This window comes from Mustela erminea, chromosome X, assembly GCF_009829155.1.
Source record: "Mustela erminea isolate mMusErm1 chromosome X, mMusErm1.Pri, whole genome shotgun sequence".
Classification (NCBI taxonomy): domain Eukaryota; kingdom Metazoa; phylum Chordata; class Mammalia; order Carnivora; family Mustelidae; genus Mustela; species Mustela erminea.
The window spans coordinates 19,813,679-19,837,789 of NC_045635.1; the positions used below are offsets into that span (position 1 = coordinate 19,813,679).

General features: G+C 43.4%; 1 protein-coding gene across 1 annotated transcript in view; it reads left to right on the plus strand.

Annotated features, from left to right (window-relative positions):
• Positions 1-24,111, plus strand: part of PDK3 (pyruvate dehydrogenase kinase 3) — a 78,201-nt gene that overhangs the window by 16,299 nt on the left and 37,791 nt on the right. Inside the window, exons 2-5 of the mRNA XM_032329859.1 lie at positions 6,640-6,781; positions 11,186-11,257; positions 15,472-15,656; positions 17,962-18,051. Of these exons, the coding sequence (XP_032185750.1) occupies positions 6,640-6,781; positions 11,186-11,257; positions 15,472-15,656; positions 17,962-18,051 (489 nt within the window). The remainder of the gene's footprint in view (positions 1-6,639; positions 6,782-11,185; positions 11,258-15,471; positions 15,657-17,961; positions 18,052-24,111) is intronic.

Genomic DNA, 24,111 nt, shown 5'->3' on the forward strand with positions numbered 1-24,111 from the left:
AAAAAAAGACTACTTTTAAGGGGCCCCTGGGTGACTCAGTCCATTGAGCGTCTGACTCTTGGTTTTGACTTCGATCATGATCTCAGAGTCGTGAGATTTAGGTTGTTTACAGTGTCCCTCCCATATCTTTATTTGAAAAAATTTTAGATCTTAGGAAAAGTTGTAAGAATAAGAAAGTCAACACCCACGTCTGGCAGCTAAATCCAGCAGTTACTTTGCCATGTGTGCTTTTTCTCTCTCCCCTCCCCGTCCATCCCTCTTCCTGTCTCCTTTCCTCCCCGTTTCTCTACATGCGCTTTTCTGGCTGAACCACTGGAGAGTAAGCTGTAGGTGTCACCACGACACCTAGATAGTAAGTATGCGTATCCTAAGCCTAAGAGTATTCTGCTGATGGCTGCTTATCACCATGATACGCTCACCACACTTAGGGAATTTCTCATTGATATCTGAATATTCAAATCTCCCCTCATGGCTCTTGCCTTCAGTATTGGACAGCTCAGGTCTAGAACATACTCCAAAGGTACTGTGGCCGAGCAGGCTGCTGAGCTAGATGCGGCAGAGCCCAGGAGACGCTTCTGCCCCAGGAAGGTCCCACAGATAGAGGTGGGGGTGACAGGTACGGCTGGCTGGCTGAAAACCACAGAATGCCCCAGAAGTCTGCAAACCGTAGGGTTACCCTGCACCCTGGCCATAGGAACATGAGTAGGCAGGCAGTTATCTGTAGGTCAAGTAAAGGGCAAAAGGAGGCTCTTCTCTACTGACTAAGTGAACTACTCAAGGAGGATTAGGGATCCTGCTGCGGTGTTGGGACCCCACCAAAAAGCCCTAAGTAACCAGATATTTGGGGTCCTCACTTAGTTGGTCTTTGAAGGCTGCTTCACTGAAGCGTTACTGAACAAGTGTAGACCACCAGATGTCTGAGGGAATCCCATGGTGAGGAAGAGAGACTAGCTGTGTGACTTACTGAGCCTGAGTCGTAAAAGGCCATGCAGAGTCACCTTGTTTACCGAACCCTGGCAAGAGTCCGGCTAACCCAAGGTGGCCATGCTGTGCGGAAGCCCATGGGGAGTCCACCAGTGAGTGCTCTGGTAAGTGAGCCTGGCTGGCAGATAATTGGCCCGAGGTTCAGGCTTGTGAATGAGAAGCCTTCTGAAGCTTCCAGTTCCGGGCTGTCTAGTCACTGCCCACCCCCCTCCAGGCCTAGCCTTAGTGTTTTCCAGGTGAGGTCCCAGACAAGCCATCCTTCCTCTGTCCTGTCTGAATTTCTAACCCACAGTGTCGGTTATGTTAACAAAATAGACATTGGACTGAAAGAAGTAGTGTGATGTCTGGATGTTGTTGGGGCATTGAATTTGATAGGGGATGAAGTGTGTGTGAAATCTGTGGTCTTTGGCTCTTTGGTTCTGAAGTTTCTGGCTCACCGTTAGAAATAATAACCAAAACAGTCTGGCCTAGAGTGGAGGCAGCCTCAAGTTTGGTAGAACCCCAAGTTACCTCTGTTGATCTCTATTTATATTCAGGAATAAGTTTTTCCTAATAAAGGAAAACTGAAACTTCTCAAGCAGTGAAGTAGTATTTCTAGACACAGAGTAAACATTTTTAAAGTATGCAAAGCTCTTCTTTTGAAAGACAATTCAATTAATCTTTGCTTAGCCCTGGTTAAGTCCAAAAATTAATTACCTAGGATCCTAAAATTCAGTGTTTTCAAAAGATCGCAATCTTATAAAAGATGTAACTGGAGAAAAGCCAGAGTTGTCCCTAAAGTATTTTCTCACTTATATTTTACCCGTTTTAACATGGTTAATAGTCAAAGTACATTGCAGATGCAAATATTTAGTTGGCAGCATTTAGGGGAAAAAACTCAGCATAACTAGAATGAGCTGATCATTCTGTTGGTCTCTGAGGTCTTGCTGTAAGTTTTTTTTCCTTACTTGCTCTCCTTTTTCACTCCCTGGTTCCCTTACTGCCTCTTCCAAACCATCCTCCACCAAGTGTTAAAACTGAAAAACGTGGACAGAGAGAGCCCTCGAGTCATCCAGAAAGGGGACTCTCCATTTTGGGGGGCATGTACTCAACCCTCTGCTTTAATTTTAAAATACATTATCAGGTCATTTGATCAACTGCAGAAATATTCTGCATCCTATAAAGGAATCAGAAAGAGGATTAAAAATATACCAGACATACAGGCCACTAGGGAAACCAGGTATAAGGAGTTAGTCTGAACTCTTGCTCTCAGAAGGCTGGTCAGACGTTCCTTTCTGACCATAACTGTCACTGAGATGGCTCCCTGCACTTGCTTGAAAGTCGTTTGTGTTTCTCTGTCTACTCATCCTATGTCTGGGTGAATGGAAAGTCATTTGGAACTTCTCTACTCAAAGCAGATCATACCTTTTGCAAATGTAGTAATTGTCTCCAGCTTCTCAGTGAAAGGGCAAAGTATGAGAAACAGAGGACAGAATGGGGCGCCTGGGTGGCACAGTTGAGGGTCTGACTCTTGGTTTCGGCTCAGGTCATGATCCCAGGGTTCTAGAATCGAGCCTTTGTCTGACTCTGTGCCGGGCATGGAGTCAGCTTCAGAGTTTCAGTACCTCTCGCTCTGCCCCCACTGAGATAAATAAATACATCTTAAAAAAGAAAAGAAAAGAAAAGAAAAACAGAGAACAGAAGAGAATTGAAGGGTCATCAAATGAGTATGAAAACCTGAAGAAATCCGAGCGAATGTCGTTAAACCAGTGACTTCTTTGCATTCAGCAAGTCAGAATGTTCCCCGCCCTTCACCCCTCTTTGAGCATCCTCTGAGCTGATGCTGGGGAAAAATGTAACTGGTAAAACTGAATAAGGTGAAGCATACAGAGAAATGCAGAATAAAAATAGAAAATTAAAATTGAGGAATGTAGAGAAGCCAAGTCAGTGGGGAAAAAATGAAGCTGAATAACTGGAAAGAATCACTGGAAAATACTCAGTCTGCCAGAAGACTTATAAAACCTGAAGCCTTGTAGAGGACGTTCAGTTGAAACCAAAAGGCTTTTTTTTTTTGAGTTGAGTAAACAAAACCCCCAAAAAAGATTGTTGGAACCCTTTCATTTAAACTGAGTATCCAGCATTAGTACATAGGATAAAATACTTCAATTTCCATGAAAACCACAGAAAGGTTAAAAAAAATTGGATCTTTCATATTTATTTTTAGGTTCACTAATTAACTCAAAAAGGCTTATCCCCTTGTTTAAACTGAGGTGTAATTAAGGTATCTGAGTACAACGAATTCAGCTCTAAGCTAAGTGAGAACGTAGGAGGCAAAACCTGAGATTTTTCAGATACTCTTTTTAAAAAAAACTTCTGGAAGCGTTCTCTATCTTCCCAGTAAATCACTGAGAAACTACCATAGGTCGGGTACTCTCATCGGTGCCATGAGGGATCCAGAGACAAAACAAGGTTCTTTGTCAGCTCGTTCCTAACAAGCCGATAATCCGAGATGGCCAGCATCAATGCCTCCTGGTATTTGGTGAGCTTAGACCATCCCTAGTCGTTGAATTTTCTAGTTAGTGGAGAGGTGACCAATGTATGCATCGAGGCCTTTTATTTTAAAAATAAATAAAAGTGGATGATAGGGACACAACGTACTTTAATCCTTTTTAATCCCTTTTTAATTATGTGGAATCCTCAAAGGAGCAGAGGCAACTGCACTCGACCAGAATGTACCAGAGCTCTGGGGCCCAGCAAGCGTCAGGTTCTTGGATCTGGTGCCCCACGGCCTCCAGCTGTTCTGCTTTATCATCGTTTGAGATCATTAGTGCTGCCTCTTTAATGAGCTCCCTTTTCTAAATTTTAAGAAGTTGTCAGTGTTAACTCTGAAGTGCTTTCTAAGCCTTACCACGCCTCCCGCGAGGTAGGCACCCGTCCTGCAGAGGGTTACACCGCAGCTTACAAGTGTAAGGACACTTGCTGTGTCCATGATGCTTGGGAGGTTCAAGTCCGGATTCTAAACCCAAGTCTAACTCTGGCACGTGATCTTGGCCTAGTAATATTGGTCTGGAGGTCTTCCATCTTTTATCTGAATTCTGAAGTTCACGAAGCTCTAAAACTTGCAGTGGTTTTTTTTCATACCTTTGGTGGCAAAATATGACCCGAACTTACTTCAGGCCGTGGTCTCTTTTCTGCTTGCTATAAATGTTCCCAGATTTCACCACTGCTCTGTCATGTCTGTGTAATAGACAGTAGATGTACGTACTTATTTTACTTTCCGAAAGTTGGAAAACCTTGACATTCTGAAACCCGCGAACCCCGTGCATTTCTACCACAGACATGCCCGATGGCCCCGTGCCACCAGCCAGCCAGCTCCTACTTCTTCCCGTCCTCCCCTTCCCCCGGACACTGGGCTTCCAGTTTGCTGCTCCTAATACCCTGCGGATATGGCAGCTGAAATGTGTAAACTTTAATGTCTGAAAAACTCAGTTTTTTTCAACTCCTGAGTTTGTACCGCTACTCGCGGTTCCAGTCCAGCCCCCACGGGCCCCTTCCTTTCTTCCCGCATCCCCGCACTTCCTTCCCCTGCAAGGAGAACCGGGACACTTCTCTGCTTGGAAAGCAAGGGGCCCTTTCTGTTTAACCAGGATGCGGAGCGTTTGTCCCGGTATGTGAACAGTTAGATGTACATTTTACTGTCGATAATAACAGGTCCTTCGTTTTGTGCTACGATTCACTGCGGTTTAAGTGTCAGCACTTTCAGTGCACTTAAGATGATACGTCTCTGGGAATCATACAGAACGTTTTAGGAATAATACATATTATCTAAAGCAAAGTAGCCAGAGTCCTTTTAAATGTTAATCATCTGAAGCCAAATAAATGTGTTCAGAATAGATGATGGAAGGTCATTGCTGGGATATCATACCCCTTCCTCCTCATTCAGGGGAAAAGTGGAGAACAGAATCTTTGATGAGTTAAAGACTCCCTGAAGGCCTTAAGTATATTCATCTAGAATGAGGGAAGTAACGGCTAGATTGTTGAAGACTGATCTTTTATTCTAGCCTTTTCTTTTTTTTAGGATTTTATTTATCTATTTGACAGAGAGATATCACAAGTAGGCAGAGCAGCAGGCAGACAGAGGGGGAAGCAGGCTCCCTGCTGAGCAGAGAGCCTGAAGTGGGGCTCGATCCCAGGACTCCAAGATCATGACCTGAGCCAAAGGCAGATGCTTAACCCACTGAGCCACCCAGGCGCCCCTCTAGCTTTTTTTTTTTTTTTTTTTTAATGGAGGGGTCAGGAGTCAGTGGGGGAAAGAAAGTTTCTGCAGATGACTTTCACGAGTGGGTTCTTTTATTTCTATTCTTATTCAGTGGGGGAGAGGAAAGGAATAAACCAGAACTTGGCTGCAAGTGTTGGCAAATTAGATTTACTTCTGGATCTCTGGTTTGCGGCCTATATCACATTTGGAAGACTGAGGAGAGGTTGGAAGGAGAAAGTGTTCCCTGAGCCTTGCTTGTTTGTCTCGGGGCCTGGCCCCAAGGTTGCCCGTCTCCAAACAGCCTCCTGGCAGCACAGAGCATCAGGAAGGCCTGTGGAGTGTGAGGGAGTTGGGGTAGACCCATAGGTGTCACAGAGGACGGAAGAAGGGCAGATGTTTATTGACTGCCTGCTTCGTGCCGGGCTCCGTACATGTTATCCCACTTAGTTTTTACAAAAACTGAAATTTCATCCCCTTTCTTTAGGTTAAGGCAGCTGCAATTTAGAGCAATTAAGCTTACCAAAGGTTTCTTACCCCCAGATTGGAGGAGTTGGGGCTGAAGCACATTTCTGTCCCCAAAGCCCATGTCTTTCCTCTCATGTCACCCATCCTCCAGCCATGATCAGGTTTACAGCAGGACTCTGACTGAGGTCATGCTACTCTGGTCAAAGCAGCTGGGAAGGGGCTCGGGTTTCCTCCTTCAGGTGGCTATGTCCCTTTTCTCTCCTTCTGTCCTACTTACAGAAGTTTTAGACACAACCAGCTCAGGGCAACCAGTCAACTCCGTGACCTCTGTCTTTAGGGTCAACACTGGGTCTTACCTTTTTGGACATGCCAGAGTAGATCACTCGGCTTCTGAGTGCACCTGTAAATGGGTTTCTCTGGCACATCTTGAGTCCATCAGAGCAGGTCTGTGGCTGCTTCCCAGAGTGACAAAAGCTCTGATTCCTGGAGAAACACATTTGAAGAACACCTTAGGAAACAGTTGATGCACAGGAGGTGAATATATGTGGAATGAATGGGTCTCTTGCCTTCTGGAAACCCCTGTGAACAGGAGTGGATTTGCATGTTCTCCTACTTTTGTACTTGGCAGTTTTCCCACAGTGTTTATTTGAAAACAAATTCAGATTATATTCCAGGTCATTTTTATATCACCACCGGCAACACTAGAAATATATTTGTTAAGAAAAAAAAAACCTGCTTTCAAGGTTGCCTCTTAGAAAAAAAAATGTTCTTTTTTCTATTCTAATTAAATTATTTTCTTAAACTTGCAATTTCAGAGGATAAAAATTTACCTAGAGACTGCAGCATTGTTCCTTTTTTTCCCCTCCTAACCGTAAACTATGCTATCATGAGAGCACTTTATTATTACATCTGTTAGATTATAAAATCATGGAACATTTATTGTCTCTTAATAGGGAGAGATAATGCTTGTGAGAAAACTTCATATATGTTTCTACGGAAGGAGCTTCCCGTAAGACTGGCCAACACGATGAGAGAAGTTAATCTTCTGCCGGATAACTTGCTTAACCGCCCTTCGGTGGGGTTGGTTCAGAGTTGGTAAGTAAATAATGTGGCTTTACATGGGTCTTCCCATAATGCTCTGAGCACCTGGTATGGAGCCCATTTTCCCTAAAAGTACGTGAGCCGCATGGTGGGGATGAGTCATTTGGGATAGCTACAATTTTCCAAGCAATTGAAAGCTTTTTTTTTTTTTTTTTAAACTGACAATTTCAAATTGTCTTAATGAAAAGACTTCTAAACTGTATGAGACAGCTTTCTTGACTTTGCAGATTTTATTTATTTTTCTGGTTATAAATGTGATTGCTCACTGAAACAAAAATTAGAAAGTAGAGAAAAATGTAAAGGAATAGGAACACAGTGCCCCACACAAACCGGTCTGCAGTCCGTTGGATAAGGGGTTGTTGCTACTTTTGATCAAGTCTCAGCCTTGCTCCTTCTGTTTTCCTGTTGAAGGAGTTTCTTGGCGGCCATATTTCTGTTAGAGAAAATTATGTCATTTAAAGGGGAACCTCCGATTGTAAAAATACCAGTGCCTAATGTGCTTCATTTGCCTTAATGAAAAATTTAAAAAAAAATCTCAACAGACAATGACATAAAGTTCGATCACGTGCAGCTCTGATGCTGCAAGCGTGTGTTATTGCATTGAGGAAGTTGAATTTGTAACCAGACTACCCCCTAGGTAAGTAGGGTGAGGTCGGTGAGCATATACGTATAGAAGCAAGCAGAAGTCACAGCGGAGAAAGTTGGAGGAGTTTGAGAGACCAGATGCAAACAGCACTCCCAAGCCAGTGCAGAGAGGAAGTGCTGTGGGCACGCAGCGGAGCGGGGAGAAAGGGCCCCCGCGGCTTTGGGCTTTGCGCTGCCCCTGGCTGCGCGGATGGAGTGGGTAGGAACAGGGAGAACATTTTAGGGGAAGGGAACGAACGACGTGGGCAGATTGAAGGAGAATGGAGCTTTGATTAGTTGGCTTTTTAAAGGGTTAATGGCAGCTGGGCTGTCCAAAGGGAATGGACATTCAACAGTTATTCCCCAGTAATAGTAATTGAATCCGTGCTTAGGGAGAAGCATGAATTGTCTGAGAAACAGCAGATGGGCTGGCCTGAGCGATCAGGCACCCAGTCCCAGTCCCAGATAAACCGCAACTCCTCCCTGTGGCAGGCTTAGGGGCCCGGGGGTCCAGGGGAGGGAGGTCAGAGAGCGGCTGCCCCCCCGCCCCGGGTGGAGGGGTTGGGACTTCGGTACTCTGCTGTCACCATCCCTTGCTGTCCACCCCCATGCATACTTTGTTCCAGCAGGAGCAGCAAGTGCTTGTTTACGTGAGATTTCTTTATTGCTTCAAGAGCATCATCAGAAATTTTCCAACAAAGTGTATACACACTATTGGGGTCATTGTGGTGGGGATTGGAGGTCGACTAGCTGACCTGGTGGCAGTGACTGATAGTCCCACGTCTGTTGCTTACGTAAAAGTTACTTTGAAGCTTCGAAATGAATTTGCTGGCAAAACATAGACTCAGGTGATGGGGTCATCTCTTTTTTTGTCACACATTTCTCATCCGTAGCCTACTTAAACATATGCCTGTCACTTCTTCCTTTTTTTTTTTAAATTCAATTTTGAAATAATTTCCTATATAACAGAAAGATGTGTGAGACTAGTAGCGAGAATTGCCATATGCCTTCACTCAAATTCACTACCTGTTAACAGTCAGCTAACATTTGTCCTGTTGTTCTCATTCATATTCTGTGTGTGTGTGTGTGTGTGTGTGTGTGTGTGTGTGTGTGTGTGTACGCTTAGGGTATATCAAACATGTGGTACTCACATACATATATGATACACATTTTTTTTCCTAAACCATTTGGGTTAATGGTGGACATGCCCCTGTACCCCTAATGACTTTGGTATGTATCTCCTTAGTACAGCTCTTAGAAAAACACAGTATGGGGATGCCTGGGTGGCTCAGTGGGTTAAGCCACTGCCTTCGGCTCAGTTCATGATCTCAGGGTCCTGGGATCGAGTCCCGCATGGGGCTCTCTGCTCAGCAGGGAGCCTGCTTCCCTCTTTCTCTCTCTCTCTCTCTGCCTGCCTCTCTGTCTACTTGTGATCTCTGTCTGTCAAATAAACAAATAAAATCTTTAAAAAAAAAAAGAAAAACACAGTATGATTATCAAATTTGGAAATTTAACATTTAGCCAGTAATATTTTCTAATGTGAGAGAACTTTTTCTCATTTCATTAATTGTCCTAATAGTGATCTTTTTAAAAAAGATTTTATTTATTTGACAGACAGAGATCACAAGTAGGCAGAGAGGCAGGCAGAGAGAGAGGAAGGGAAGCAGGCTCCCCACTGAGCAGAGAGCCCAATGTGGGGCTCAATCCCAGGACCCCGAGATCATGACCTGAGCTGAAGGCAGAGGCTTTAACCCACTGAGCCACCCAGGTGCCCCAGTGCTCTTTTTTTTTTTTTTAGAAGATTTTATTTATTTATTTGAGAGAGAGCACGAGGTGGGGCGGTGGGGAGAGGGAGAGGCAGACTCCCTGCTGAGTGGGGAGCTGGATATGGGGCTTGATCCCAGGACCCTGGGATCGTGACCTGAGCCAAAGGCAGTTGCTTAACCTGCTGAGCCACTCAGGTACCCCAGTAGTGCTCTTTTTTTTCCCCCAGCAACCCCTGCCTCCCCAATGTAGGAATCCAGTTAGGGTCACACATTGTACTTCGCTGTCATTTCCTTTTCCTCTTAAAAGTAACTCTTAGGGGCACCTGGGTGGCTCAGTGGGTTAAGCCGCTGCCTTCGGCTCAGGTCATGATCTCGGGGTCCTGGGATCAAGTTGTGCATTGGGCTCTCTGCTCAGCGGAGAGCCTGCCCCCCCCCGCCTACTTGTGATTTCTCTCTGTCAAATAAATAAATAAAATCTTAAAAAGTGACTCTTACTCGTAACAGGCCGGGAAGCCCACCTCAGCTAGAGTATGTTCTCCTTGCTCACTTGACTTTCAGGCTGGGAAGCTGGGCAGCCTCCTTGGCTCCTCTCCACTCATGACTTAGGTCTTTAAGTGAACTACCCTTTTGGAAAGGAGGGGTCACCTTCCCGGCATTCTGCTGGTATGTGACAGGATAGAGGGCCTTGTTGCCTCTGGTTGACTTTCCCCTCTGTGGGAGGTCTGACCTGATGATTTCAGCAGTGCCCAATCCACAGCCTGATTTGCCCGGAGGCTTTTAAACAGTATACCCAAAGATGAACATACTTTATTGTCACGCATCGTTACAAAGTTCAGGTGAGGCTGACGACTAAAACATCATTCCTGCTTATGCATTTATATGCTTCACAGTCTTTTTTTGTTACTGGAGTACCCTCATCTTCCCTCCAAAGCCTGGCTAGTAGGATTAGTCATAATTAATTGTTAGAAATAATTCTGTTAAGGACTAATTCTTTCCAGGCATGTTCAGATCCAAAGCAGAGAGGACGCACCCCTGAGTAACGGGTATCTCTGAGTCCCCTCCAGACCCGGCAGGTTCTGTCTGCGTGGAGCTGCGTCAGTAGTGTGCCTCTCTCAATCCCATTTTTCTGTGTTCTCCAGAGAGTTATTTTGGATGCATTATTTCCTATACAGGCTCTGATTGATATGTAGCTATTTTTAATCTAGAAGCTGTTTCTGAGAGCCTGAGAGGCATTCCTTCTCCTCCTTTGCAGTGTTGATAAGATTAGTTTAACTTTGGGAAGGAATGTTTATTTCTAGTTTCTGAGTTCTTTGCGTGCACGTTAGTGTTAGTGTCACACACATGTTCCCTACAATTCATATGCTTGTCTTGGCTAATCCAATTATGGATTTGGTGTACGGGCTAGAATATGTTCGTGAGTAGCAGAGTATCCAGCAAAACCATACATAGGCTCGTTTTGCCATAGGATGAACTTTTCGTGTTGGTTCAATTTAGAGATTCATGAGATTATGGAGACCCTGCTTTCCATGGTGTCGGCTTTATTTTCAGGCTGTGTTTGCTCCCGGCGGCAGAACGGCTACATTTCCAGGGCTTACAAAGTCCATGTAGCCCACTGTGCAAGAAGTAGAGCAAGTTAATTTCTCTTCCAAAGACCACCACCAAGGCTTCCCTCTTATTTTACTGGCTTGAATTGGGGCGGTGTGCCCATTCCTGAGTCAGTCTCTTTGTTCAGGGGAATGAAATGCAATGTAATGCCAGGCCTAGGCCTCGACTGTTGGACTAGTTAGTAGTCAGTGACAAGAAAAACACCATTACCTGGAGAAAAGTCAGGCCACCCAGGAGCTTTGCATGGCGTCTGCTTCCCCTGCAGCCCTTGGGCTACAGTGTGGGGGTTGGCGGGGGGAGGTTAGGTGAATACCTGAGTGAAGTTTTAGGCTACTCTTAGGAAGAAGGAAAGGAGGAACGGAAGCTGGGTAGGCAATTAACAGAGTAACTCCTCTTTTTTTAGGTATATGCAGAGCTTTCTGGAACTTTTGGAATATGAGAATAAGAGCCCCGAAGATCCACAGGTCTTGGATAAGTAAGTATGGTACCAAACTTACCTGACAGTAGAAACATCCGGGCTAAAAAATGTGTTGGTAAATGGAGCTCATGTCATTAAGAACCAAGAAGTGTAATTTGGATGAAAGCATTACGTTTGTTAATGGGTAACAACTCAGTATCACATTTCTAAATAATTTGAGGTAATTTAACATAGCACAAAAGGAATAATGACCCTTCAAATTATGTTTCATGATCTAGGTCTTTCTATTTTCCCTCCTGGTGAACTGGTGCCGGCCACTCACCGTAAATATTGCGGTGAGTGTACCACCTAGTGGTTGTTTTAAGAATGCAGTGGCCTCTGGATAGACCTGATTTATCTACTTAATCCTTTACGATTTTTTGTTCAATTTTTTAAAACTTTTCAAGGCAGTGTAACAGTTGAGCTCAGAAAACCTGTAATGCTTTTGTTTTGGAGCAGCATACAAGAGTGGGCTTTTAGTATAACAACCTGAGTTCTCTGCTGCTGTTCGGCACGAGGACTGCTCACTTCTCATGCTGATGGAAAATGGTGCTGTTTTTCCATCTTCGTTTAACTGGAAAACACTCACCCTAGCTCCGAGTATGTGTGTGCGCTTGTGTGCGTGCTTTTTCTTTTTTAACCCCAAGAGAAATTAAGTGTCCCCTTCACATTACTCTCCTCCCATTTCTCATACACACGGGGGACTGCCTATGGCAGGCCTGTTGTGCTGAAGAGCTTTCTTTCTACAGAGAAGCCTGGTCCACGTAATTGTGACCCCAAACGCCTTACACACAGACATTCCAGAAAAAGAACAAAGAAACACTGTGTTACAGAAGCAACCGTAAAACTCGAGGCATTCAACCCAACCCTTTCCGGTCACAGATAAGGAAACTGAGGTCAAAGAAGGGGGATGACTTGTCTGAAGTTGTAACATTCACTGGTAGCAGAGGGGATCTGTAAATCCTTGGTCCGTTGCCTTCGGGCATCGTTCTACACAAAGTACCACCTGCCAGAACTGACCGTGTGAGCCTCGAGAAGCTCGCTCCAGCTTACTTGTAAATTAAAATAGAAGGTTGTATACACCTGTCGTCTTTGCTAGGTGTTTTGGAAATGGATTTGTGACTTGTGGAAGGGAGGCATTGCAGTAGAGCCCCAGATGCAGTGTTCTCCTTGCTATAGGCCATTGCTCTCGCTTAGCATATCGAAATTAAAGGACTCGAATCCGGAAGCTTTGTTTTCTCAAAAGTCATTAGATAGTAACAGTTTGTTTTGCTGACATCCTAGAAATTAGGACTGACTTCTCTAGCTTCAAATTTTAGGTTATAGATTTGTGGAAGTAAATAATATTAAATTGCTACCGTATGTTTCCCAGAATCCCGTCTCAGTTTCTGGAACAGGTTATTGGTCAGATGCAATTTATGGACGGGAGCCTACTTTGGAAACTGCCAAGTGCTGGATCCAGTGCATATGAGATCATAATGATAATTGCTCCCCCTCAGTGAGTTTTGGTGACTTGCCCAGGTTCACACAGATAGTTGGTATAGTATAGCTGGGGTTTCAGAAGCCCGCTGCCCCTGGCGAAGGAAGGAAAGGAAGGTGAGCTAATCGCCTTACTCAGAGTAGTAGCTCTTTCCAGTCCGGGAGAGGCTGTGCAGGAGTCCTGGCCAGGGAGATCATTTAAGTGAGAAAGCAGCTTAGAGTACAGGCTTGTTTCTCTTGATGATAAAATTAAGAAGACCCCAGAAGACTGGGGAAGCATTCTGAGAATTGAGCCCTGGAGGCAAGTCTCCTTGCTTCTGATAAGTTGAGGTGCTTCTCTACTGTAATGAAATCTTTCATTTTAGTGATAGTGGATTTATAAGTACATTAGAAAGAACATTATGTAGAGGACAGATTGTCCATTATCAAATTTCTCGTCAATAATTATGACCTTCCAGTTTCGGAGTTGATTTATTCAATTCTGCTGTCTTTGTGTGTGTGTCAGGAGATTGTCATCACCAAGAAACATTAAGACTGTTCAGATAAGTGAAAAGAAAGTCACTCCAAATTTCCATTACCAGGGGACAACTACTGTTAACATTTTCCTTCCATTCCATACTTTTTCCTAGGCATCCATATTTTTTTGTGCACAATATGTTTTACAAAAATAACTGTGGACATTATAGATCTCTATACCATTACTAATGGTTTCCAAATGGTCCATCTACAGGTAAGTCATGTGATTTGATCTCCTGTCATTGAGTTGTAGAATGGTTTGTATTTTTCTTGCTACTCTAAACAGGGCTCTTAAGAACAGCTCCGTCTTGTTATTTTCCTAGGATCAATTCCTGGGAGTGGAATGAGACTCTGTGGTCTTTTGATACATGTTGCTAAATTGCCCCTAGAAATGGATCAGTCATGCTTCCACACTCTAGAGGACACTGATTTTTCTTTGCCAGTGTGATGAGTGGAGAAGGGTACTGCGTTGTTTTACTTTTCTGTTACTATTTTTGAAGGATAAGTTATTGGTATTTGCGTTGCCTCTCTGGTAAATTTCCTATTCGTGCCGAATCCTTTGCCTCATTTTCTGTCAGGGTGCTCATCTTTTCCTTTATAAAAGATAGTAGCTCTGGCAAATGCCTTTTTCCCAGGTTCCACTTTGGTTTTTTGACTTTATAACCTGTATCCCTATAGCATTGCCCCAATTCTGCATAGTCCTTTTGTTTGTTTCTTCAAGCTTCTACCTGTAGTATTAAGCTAAGAACAGCCTTCCTTACCCCAAGGCATACTATACTATATACTTATTTACCTGATTTTCTTTTATTTTTTCTGTGATTTCATTCTTTTACATTTAAATCTTTTAACTAAGTTATTGGCTTAAGGCTTGAAACTGGGATGTGACTTTAATTGGTAACCACCTGTCCCAACTAATTTGGTGGTTTCCCTACTGACTCGGAATGCCACTTTTATCAATGTGCTAAATTTTTATGCTTACTTAAATTGCCCTGGTCCTTCTTCCAGGCTTTTTATTTGGTTCCATTGACGAGGCTCTCTGTTCTTAGTTGCCATTCTTAGTATATTTATTCCTCTGTATCTTTATAGTAATAAACCATAATTCTTTTTTTTTTTCTTATTAAGCTTTTGTTTTAATGGGTCTTAAAATTCTGTGACAGATTTTTGGTCAAGTTTTTTCCATTAAAAAGTGCTGATTTTAGGGGCGCCTGGGTGGCTCAGTGGGTTAAAGCCGCTGCCTTCGGCTCAGGTCATGATCCCAGGGTCCTGGGATCAAGCCCCATATTGGGCTCTCTGTTCCACGGGGAGCCTCTCCTCCCCCCCCCCCCCCCCCCCCGCCTGCCTCTGCCTACTTGTGATCTCTGTCAAACAAATAAAGAAAATCTTTTAAAAAAAAGTACTGATTTTAAAAACTAGCAACTTAAAACTGCCACACACACACACACACACACAGGTGGTCCACAAGACATCCTCCTTTCCTTCTAAAGGTTTTATGAAGCATTGTTATAACATACCATAATTCTTGACTTGGTTTGTTTTAATTGCCTTTGCTCTGTCCACATTTCATCACTCTATTTTACTGCTATGTGAAATTCATTTCAAAATTTGACTCTTAAAAAGTTTGACATTATTTATTCATGAAAGCTGTTGCTTTGAGACTTTCTAATAAATCCCTGGAGATTTGGGGGGAGTACCCTCGTGTTGTCAGAAGAAATATTAGTGTGTTCTGCAATTATTCAGCAAACATTTATGGAATCAGTATTCTATGTGATCACTTTTCCATGAAGTCCATGGATTCCTAAGAAGGTGTTTAAGCATTTTTTCTTTACTAGAACCTTTTACTTTTTGTGTCTCTGAAAGAATTTTGATAGAAAGTTTCAAGCAAAACCTTGGGTAATGCTTCAGTTTCTCCTTGTAGCCCATAATGATAATATCTCTGCTTATGGGGCGCCTGGGTGGCTCAGTGGGTTAAAGCCTCTGCCTTAGGCTCAGGTCATGATCCCAGGGTCCTGGGATCGAGCCCCACATAGGTCTCTCTGCTCAGTGGGGAGCCTGCCTCCCTTTCTTTCTCTCTGCCTGCCTCTCTGCCTACTTGTGATCTGTCAAAATAAATAAATAGATACATAACCTTAAAAAATAAAAATACCAGCACGTAAATAGTCCAGAGACAGAGCTGGGAAGTTTATGCATCAGTGCATGAGATCAAAAGACTGACCACTTTTTGTTTCCTTCCCACACAGCTTTCTGCAAGTTCTGATCAAAGTGCGAAACAGACACAATGATGTGGTTCCTACAATGGCACAAGGAGTGATTGAATACAAGGAGAAATTTGGGTTTGATCCATTCATTAGCAGTAACATCCAATATTTTCTGGATCGATTCTATACCAACCGCATCTCTTTCCGCATGCTTATTAACCAGCACAGTAAGTTGGGGTTTTGGTCCTCTTGTGAAAGGGCACCCAGAGTGATTTCTTCCAGATGTTTTCCTGTTGCTTCACTGATCTGAAGTTTGGTCTGTAGAAATTTCATTTCTAGTTTAATTTTTCCTAAGTAAATCCTATCCATTAAAAAGCTCTTCATTAGTATTCTTAATGGAAATCCTTGAAATGTTGATGTTCACATTAGAGGCGGGAACTCCTCCTGCCTTTTAAGCCTCTACCTTTACGTTCCTGGTGAGAGCGTGGTAGTACTTTGATGTGTCTCTGAGAATGTGGTCTAGTCTTTATTCAGGGGTTATGTGTTTTTCTTTTTGGTTTTAAAAACATCAATACTGGGAATACTGAATTGGCATTTTGACAATCCGAGCGATTGATCTTTAATTTCACCGTGATCACAGAAATCAGATTAAGCAAACTGTCAAACCGTAGTCTCCTATGGAGAGTTTTAGTCCACTCACCAGGATGATAAGCAGATAGGAAAAAACAACTAAAATTCTGGCCACAAAAAACTTTTTGGCTCATTTTCAGTATTGTCTCTTTGCCTGATATCATAATTCTTAAGAAAAAGCACCTACACGTCTACAGTCTAAATGGTCCCCTTTGCTGAAGCAAAAAATGGGCGGAGCATTTCTGCTAACTTGATTTATTTGGATTAGTGAGTGTTATACAATTATTACATGTGGATTGGTCCCAAATGTATATCTTAAAAATAGAAGTGTCTGACAGTTTATAGGAAATTTAAATGAAAAAAGAACCTAATTACTATTCAGTTAAACTACTTACATAACTACAGGGTTTTTTTGACCTAAATGTGTCTGTCTACATATATATGTACATGTTTTTAGATCACTGATTAAGCTTGTACACCTCTGTTTTTCTTCCACTTAATCATTTGGAAGTGTATGTATTGGCTTAATGCCCTTATTTGTCATTTTTCATAATTTAAAATATCCCCTATTGTTTTTCAAAGATCTTATTTATTTATTTGTCAGAAAGACAGAGAGAGAGAGAGAGAGAGAGAGAGAGAGCGCGCGCACACAAGCATGAGAAGTGGCAGGCAGAGGGAAAAGCAGGCTCCCTGTGGAGCAAGGAGCCCGAGAGGGGACTCGATCCCAGGACCTAGGCTCATGACCTGAGGCGAAGGCAGACACCGAACCAACTGAGCCACCCCGGCGTCCCAGAGCTTCCCTATTTTTTTTTTAAGATTTTATTTATTTATTTGATGCAGATCACAAGTAGGCAGAGAGGCAGGCAGAGAGAGAGGGAGAAGCAGGCTCCCTGCTGAGCAGAGAGCCCGATGTGGGGCTTGATCCCAGGACCTGGGATCATGACCTGAGCCGAAGGCAGAGGCTTTAACCCACTGAGCCACCCAGGAGCCCCTCAGATCTTCCCTATTTTATCCCCTAACTTAAATTCTCCTTTTGTGGAATCTAAGCTCTCTCCAATTTTTGTTTGATTTGAAAATAAGTACATCTATAAAAATTTGGATTCAGATTACTTTTTTCTTTGAGGCTCCTTTTGGCTTTTATTCAGAAGTAATATTTTGTAAATCTTGTATAGCGTGGAGGTATTTGAATGTAGTTTTAAAGATACTTGAACAAAAAGAAATATTGGAACACATATTATTTATGTATACTACATTGAAAAGTACTCCCCGTGATGGAGGCATTTGAAATGTTCACGGCGAATTCACTTCACAAGCCTGCACTAACAGTACAGACTGCATTTTCTAAGTAAGTGGTGAATGTTGGAATCCATATCTGGAGTAGTACTGAGAAGGTGAGTAAACTTGGCTGAGGATGAAAATAACTTTTTCATCCAAGTCACATGGGGTCAGAGAGAAAAGGGCTGGACCCCTGGCATTGGTTATTGCTTTCTGACCTGCTAACTGCAACCAGAAGACCTTAGAACATGTCCTTCTGGGGCGCCTGGGTGGCTCAGTGGGTTAAAGCCTCTGCCTTTGGCTCAGGTCATGATCCCAGGTCCTGGGATCAAGCCCCGCATCGGGCTCTCTGCTCAGCGGGGAGCCTGCTTCCTCTTCTCTCTCTGCCTACTTGTGATCTCTGTCTGTCAAATAAATAAATAAAATATTAAAAACAAAAACAAAAACATGTCCTTCCTCCTTTGCCATCCAGTAGAGCTGATCACTCCTCAGTGTATGTGTTCTCTAGCTTTAAGTCACTCTGGATGCTAAAATGATTCTTAAAAATAAGACAGTCATTTCAAAACCTGGTAGACTACATTGCCTGCTTTGTTTTTAATCTCTCGCTTCCCTTTTGTGTTTGTTTAGCACTTCTGTTTGGTGGTGACACTAACCCGGCTCATCCTAAACACATCGGAAGTATTGACCCCACCTGCAATGTGGCTGATGTTGTGAAAGGTAAGGAGGCCTCTACAGTGTTAGTGATTGTGGTCCAGACAGGACTATGGTTTAATCGAGGCAACCTGGCCGTAGGGTTATGATGCTGAGATCTTTGCTGATTCATTAGGTCTCTCTGGGCCCAAGCCACTTGTGCCAAATAGATGTTCTTTCTAGGCAGTTCAGGAAAAGATGCATAATTAGCAGCATTCGACATGGGAGTTTCTACCTCATTGGCTAGTTTTGTCTTGAACACTAACTGGTTGTTAGCTTCAGGAACATTCTAAATTTTGATTGCTCCCGTTATCTGAAACTTCCAGAAAATGTAAATCCACGTTCTAAAGTTTGGCTAAAATTCACATGGTTGTAAAATTCCAGCATTTTTCTGGTGTGCACCCCAGGTCTGGGAATCTATGTGGTAAGTGAGCTTCACCAGTTTACTGGCCATCGGGCTGGATGGGCACTGTTCTAGTAGCCTTAGGGTAGAACAGAGCCCCACAACCATATGTCCCTGGTACCCAGGCACTTTGAATTTGAACAGCAGTTTCCTCATTATTCATTTAAGGTAAGTGTCACCTCCAGAAAACCTTCCTAATTATAAGTGACCTACCAGGTGCCTGGACCTTTTCAGGTTTTTACTTTTTTCCTGGTGTTAGTTACTCTGTGCAGCTTCAGATTCCCAAACTACCCCTTCCCAAGATTGGCTCTCCTACTATGGCCCTCCCCTCTCTCCTCTGAACACACACAAGTTTTCATGACCACAGCTATCCCGGTTTTCATCACAGATCTTAGTTGTTTCTACTTTTTCTGAACTCAGTAGGAAGTTCAGTAGGAAGCAGACGAGGGCCTTGTCTTGGTGAATCTCTCAAGCCCAGTTCAAGCAGAGAGACCTTTGCTGTTTGAACTTAGAGGGCCAAGGGAGGTGGCCTAGTAGATGCAGCCTCCCCAGTGGAGGAATAGACCAGACCTTCAGCGGCTATTGGTAAAGAAAACCTGTGCTCTTTGTTTACTCTGGGCATTGCTAAACCCAGGGAAAGGGACCCAGGCATGGTGGCCTTAGCTCACCCGAGGATTGTTGAGCTGTTCGGCCTTGGGTTAGGTAGGATACATCTACTCAAATTACCTCAGTTTTTTTAAGGTGACTCAATTTTTTTTTAAGTGACTAGGCCTAGCCTCAGCTCCCTGAGAATCCTATAGGTTGCTCCCTCACAAGGTAACCCAGTAGTTGATTATGACCTCTGCAGGCCCCAGGGTAAAGGGGAGTAGGATCAGTCTTGTCCTAGCGTGTGTTCATCAGACCCTAGCCCAGTAGCTTTTATGAATCAGAAAGCCTGGTTCAGGTAGTTGACTGCCCTTAGAGAAAAAGGCACAGATTCAGAAAGCAAAAGGGCATTATTATGTCCTACCTATATGCCTTTTCTTTTGAACTATAAGCAATTTGAGGTCAGCTTTTATGTTTTATATTTGTTTTTATAATGCATATAAAATGTAGTATATGCCTTTAAGATGGTCATATAAATATTCCTTGGTTTGATAAATGTTAACCTTTTGATAATTTTTTAAATCAGCCTTACTGAGATCAAATTCTCATATCCCTGCAAGTCACACACAAGGTACACACAACTCAGTGGTTTTTAGCACAGGTGCACAACCATGCCCTCATCACCACCATCAGTGTCACACTGTCGTTCCCAGGGAAAGAGACTGTGACCACTGGCCATGGTTTCCCCCCCACCCAGCCCTAGGCAACCGCAGGTCTCCTTTCTTTCTCTAGATTTGCTATTCTGGACACTTTACTGTAAGTAGAGTCACACAGTACGTGGCCTTCTGTGTCTGGCTTCTTTCACTTACCAGAGTGTCTTCAAGGGTCATCTGCATTGCAGTGTGGGTTAGTACTTCATTCCTCACCACTGAATAACATTCCTTTGTATGGATATATTACATTTTTTTGATTCATCAGCCCGTGGACATTGGGTTAGCTGGGCAACCTAGAACATGTTATGGGCCTCAGTTTCTTCACCTGTAAAATGGTGCTTTTGGTAAGTCATCTTTATCATAGGGTTAAATGAGTTAATAGAGCTCCTGAAGCAGGGCTCGCACCCAGTAAGGACTGCAGGCAGGTTTACTAGTGGTGGTCCTTGGGTGTCACAGAAGTCATTTGGCTTCTCATTTATGCCATTGCTTATATAATAGATTGTTGCCTTTACTTTTGTTTCTGGTGTAAACTATGACATATTTTTAAAAGTCATTCAGGACATTTATAAGACAATTGGATGTTTGACATTCAAGAAATGTTAATTTTTTAGATGTGATACCAATATTGTGAGTATGTTTTTTGAAGGAGTCCTCGCTTCTAGAAAGCTATTTTTTTAATGTTAGGCATGATATAGAATGACATGTGGGTTTTGCCTCAAAATGACACATAACAGAAAAGAGTGGGCTCGTGTTGAAAACTGTTGAGGTTGGTAATGGGTACGTGAGGAGTCCTTACATTGCACTCTGTACCTTTGCATATGCTTGCAATTACTCGTAATCACGCTGTAAAAACAGACCCGTGTTTATCATCTCATCGTTTCTTCACAGTCTTTCATTCCTTTTCAGAGAGATTTAAACCATGAATCTGCAGCTAGATAAATAAGAGAGTTCTAAGCACCTGGTAGCACTTCCGTGGCGCAGAGAGATGAAGAGGCGCTCACGTGGGTCAGGAAGTCAGGTGGGGAGTCAGGAAGTCAGGTCAGGGGAGACAAGGAGGAGGAGCCAGCTGCCCTTGACTCTTCAGATGCAAAGAATCTGCCGTTTTGCGGCACTTCCTGTCTGTGCTGCTCTTCCGGGCCTTGTTCTGCACTTCCAGTCGTGGCCTTACTTGTACTTCCGGTGGTTTCTGTGCCTGCGCTGTAGATTTCTCAAGGGCTGGAATTGCTCTTACCACTTCTGCATCTCTCCCTGGGACGCCAGTTTTGTAGTGAAAACTAGCTGAAGGTGATGGGTAAAGCAGTTTGATTCTTGCCCTTCCCCCTCCCTCCTCCTGTACTTACAGCTCTGACTCCATTCTTTCTCCAGCCAGTTTCAACGTTCTACCCAGGGGCACCGCAGTTGTAACTATGAATGAAGCTTCGGGTGTGTCCTCATGTAATCATTCCTGCCACTTGTGGCATATAACGTAGAGCCTGGATTTCTGGGGATGCCGGGGCCTGTGACAGTCACCCCCTGTGCTCTTTGACCACTCAGATCACCGCTTCCCCTGACATCCACTCTTGCACACACACACTCTTGCCTCACGCTCCTCTGGTAAAGAGGAGGGGCTTGTATGTTCCCTGTTCCTCACCGCGTCTTTCAAACCAGGTTGTTCATTTCTCGACAGCCCGTTCCCATAAGGAACGAGCAGTGGAGGGTGGTTTCAGTTTCGGAAAGTGCATAAATACATCAAGCCACGTTCACACGATCAGCTCTTCTGCCACCCTCACTCCCTTCACAAATCGTCCCTACTGATAACTCACAGCACACTCAGTATGCTCAGTATGCTTGTGTATACTTTCTAGAATGCTCTTTTGCTTCTTCTACCTGGTGAGGTGGATGCTTACTAAGGGCCACTTACTTGTCCTCAAACTATTGGTATAAGTTTTCCACCTGTTGTGGCTCCATGATTTATTTCAGTATTATGTAAACTGAAGAAATGCGAGTACGGAAAAGAGACTTATCTCCATTAATATCAAGTTGAATGCTTTGGAAAGACTTGATAAAGAACAGTCTCTTAAAAATGTAAGAAATGACAGTGAACAGATAACTCTTATATTACGGGGCAGTGCTGAGTAAAACTCTCAGAATGAACCTGAGCTCATGTTGCTTCACAAGTGTCTTGAAGTTTATTACTCTTTAAAGGAATAAGGATCAGAATTCACAGATACATGTAGCATTGTTAATCTAAGAAAGATGACCTAGAACTCCAAACTAATCCATATTGAAGGAAAAGGCTTTGGCCATATCAAAATCTTCTGTTGACAGAAGATAATTGTGTATTCAAATGTGCATTTTGAAGTTAGTGTTTACAATAATAGTCATACTTCGGGGCTTCCTACTTTATCCAGCACTTTTGTCAGTCACCCAACTCCTGTCCCCAGTTGGGTCCATTGAGAGGACTAATGCCATGGCACCAAAACACTAAAAAATGCTCATTGAAGAAAGTTTAGAAAATGTAGAGAAAAAGAAAAGAGAATAAAAACACCTGTTTTCATAACTAAGTGAGAATGTTGTTTTATACATTTGAGTTCATACCACATCGAAGGATGATTATGCAACAGCAAATAATGTGAGTAATCCTTGTCTACAAAATCCATAGTATTTGTCTGTTTCCCCTTCTCCAGCACTAATGCCCATCACACATGACCTTCCTGGATGAATTCAGCACCTGACAGTGTGGCCCATTTTCTGTCCTCTCTTTCATTATAGTTGGAGTCCTTCCTGTGTCTCATCTGCTGTACTCATAATCTCTGTATGCGAATGGGTTTTCCAGCTGCATGTGTATAATCTTTTACTCTTCAGTGGAGTATTGGCCTTAAATCAGGTCCCTTTCCTACCCTGGCAAAATGGGCCGGGCAACCTAGCAGGAAACCAGAAGATCTCTTCTCCCTGTAGACTAAAGCACATTTTAACAGTCCTCTCTCTGTTTCATTGCCTCTGGGCCCACTCCTAATTCTCTGCATGTCAGGATACCTGAGCAGATGCTGTTTCTGGTTCAAGATAAGACCGAGAGAAGGAACAAAGCGGAGAGCACCAGTGGTCAAAAGGCCTGCAAATTCTTCCCTGTCTCAGAGCAAAAAGGCACTGAGTCTCTTACCCCCAGGTGCCCCAGGAGCAACAATCCGAATGTCTCAAAGGGCCCACGCCTCACAGTTATCCCCAGTACTCCCAAGTGCTGGCAAGAAGAGGAAGAAATGCGTGTCGGTATCTTTTGACCCTTGGTGAAGGCTTGCTGCTCCCTTCCTCTTTTTCAAGCAGTTGGTATTTTTTTGTTGACTTTTTGTCTTTTCATATCCTACTAGATTTCCCCATTATTTTGCTTGGTGTATCTCTATCTTAGATACTGTTTTCCTTTCATTTGGTTTTCAGAAGCTTGATGTGGAGGGAGTAGGGGTTCTGGCTTTCGCTGACAGCTCTACTGTCGATTTTCGCAGCTGTGGCGATCCTGCCTGCGTTAAGCACAGTCACATCTCCAGCCCACACGCCCTGCGTCACACACGCATGCCTACGTATGCACATTTATGTGTCTTGCAGCCATACAGAACCTTCTTGAACGCACAACGATGCCATACTTAGATCTGTTGAGACAGACTATGGAACACTTTTATGTGGAAGGGTAGGGACAATATTTTTATTTTGGACTAGACAGTTGTATAAACGTGTAAAAGTGGGGTGCATCTTGCATAACACTAATTAAATGTGCAGAACACTGAAGCGTGCCCTCTTGCTGCTTACTTAGCACATAATATCTACCTTTATACATCTGCAAATTATAGACTCACAGTAGCGAATGCTAGAATTAGTGTTGTAAAGCTGTTCCTATTATCCTTTGAGCTATCCTTCCATTGTGACCCTTTTCCCTCCTGTCTTTGTAAGAAATGGAAAATCTTCTGGTAAGATCGTTTTAAAGGTACAGACTTAAATGCTTGGCCCAGGAATCAGCTCTCACAGCGATGCTAGCTTGGCCGTGTTGTTCCTCCATGCTGTTACATGACAGCATACGGATGCTGTCCTGAGAGCCTGTCGTTACTCTGGCTCAGAAATAATGTCTTCTGCTCTTACTTAGGGCTCTTCAGGTTGTAAGGTACAGAGATCCACTTGTGTTAGCCCAAGAAATAAACTTATTAAAGAATGTAGTAGGTTCCATGGTAATCCAAAGGCAAGAAGCACCTCACTTTGGAGCTATAGATATTGGAACTGGGAAACAGAGAACAAGGTGGTTTTCTGTGTTTCTTTGCAACTGGGGTTGCTGAGTCACAGTCCCTCCATCTTTCTCTTGTAGGCTGACTGACTTGTTTAGGGCAATGGTGGGCACTCCAGGCCCTCTGGATTATAGATTATAAC